This window comes from Penaeus monodon, chromosome 22, assembly GCF_015228065.2.
Source record: "Penaeus monodon isolate SGIC_2016 chromosome 22, NSTDA_Pmon_1, whole genome shotgun sequence".
Taxonomy (NCBI): Eukaryota; Metazoa; Arthropoda; class Malacostraca; order Decapoda; family Penaeidae; genus Penaeus; species Penaeus monodon.
In genome coordinates this window covers 9,677,488-9,677,810 of record NC_051407.1, presented here as the reverse complement: position 1 = coordinate 9,677,810, position 323 = coordinate 9,677,488, and the positions used below count along the sequence as shown (strand labels likewise).

The following is a 323-nucleotide window of genomic DNA, read 5'->3' as shown; positions in this document are numbered from 1 at the left end:
CCGAATCACAGCAGTCCTACCTTATAGTACTCAGGGGGGCACGTTTCGTCACATCGGCCTGAACCCAAACATCGAGCTGAGACAATGATTTTAATGAGTGTGTTAATCTCCTTAATTAGGTGCAATTATCTGTACTATCATTAGGGATTATTTCATTAGGGTTTGTTGTCGTAATCATTATTTTCGTGGCTTTGTTCCAGTTGTTATTATTATTTTTAGTGGCGAAGTCAGTTGTGATAATTGCCGTTATTATCATCATATCTTTAGTGTAATTATCAATTTTATCATATTTTTTTTTGTCTTGTCACTATCACTATTTGGAA

At 35.0% G+C, this 323-nt stretch overlaps 1 protein-coding gene across 1 annotated transcript in view; it reads right to left on the bottom strand.

Moving 5' to 3' along the window:
* The window catches only part of LOC119586923 (insulin receptor-related protein-like), a gene marked incomplete in the record, with an annotated part of 99,749 nt that overhangs the window by 42,842 nt on the left and 56,584 nt on the right, over positions 1-323 (bottom strand). Inside the window, 1 exon segment of the mRNA XM_037935652.1 lies at positions 21-76. Within this exon segment, the coding sequence (XP_037791580.1) occupies positions 21-76 (56 nt within the window).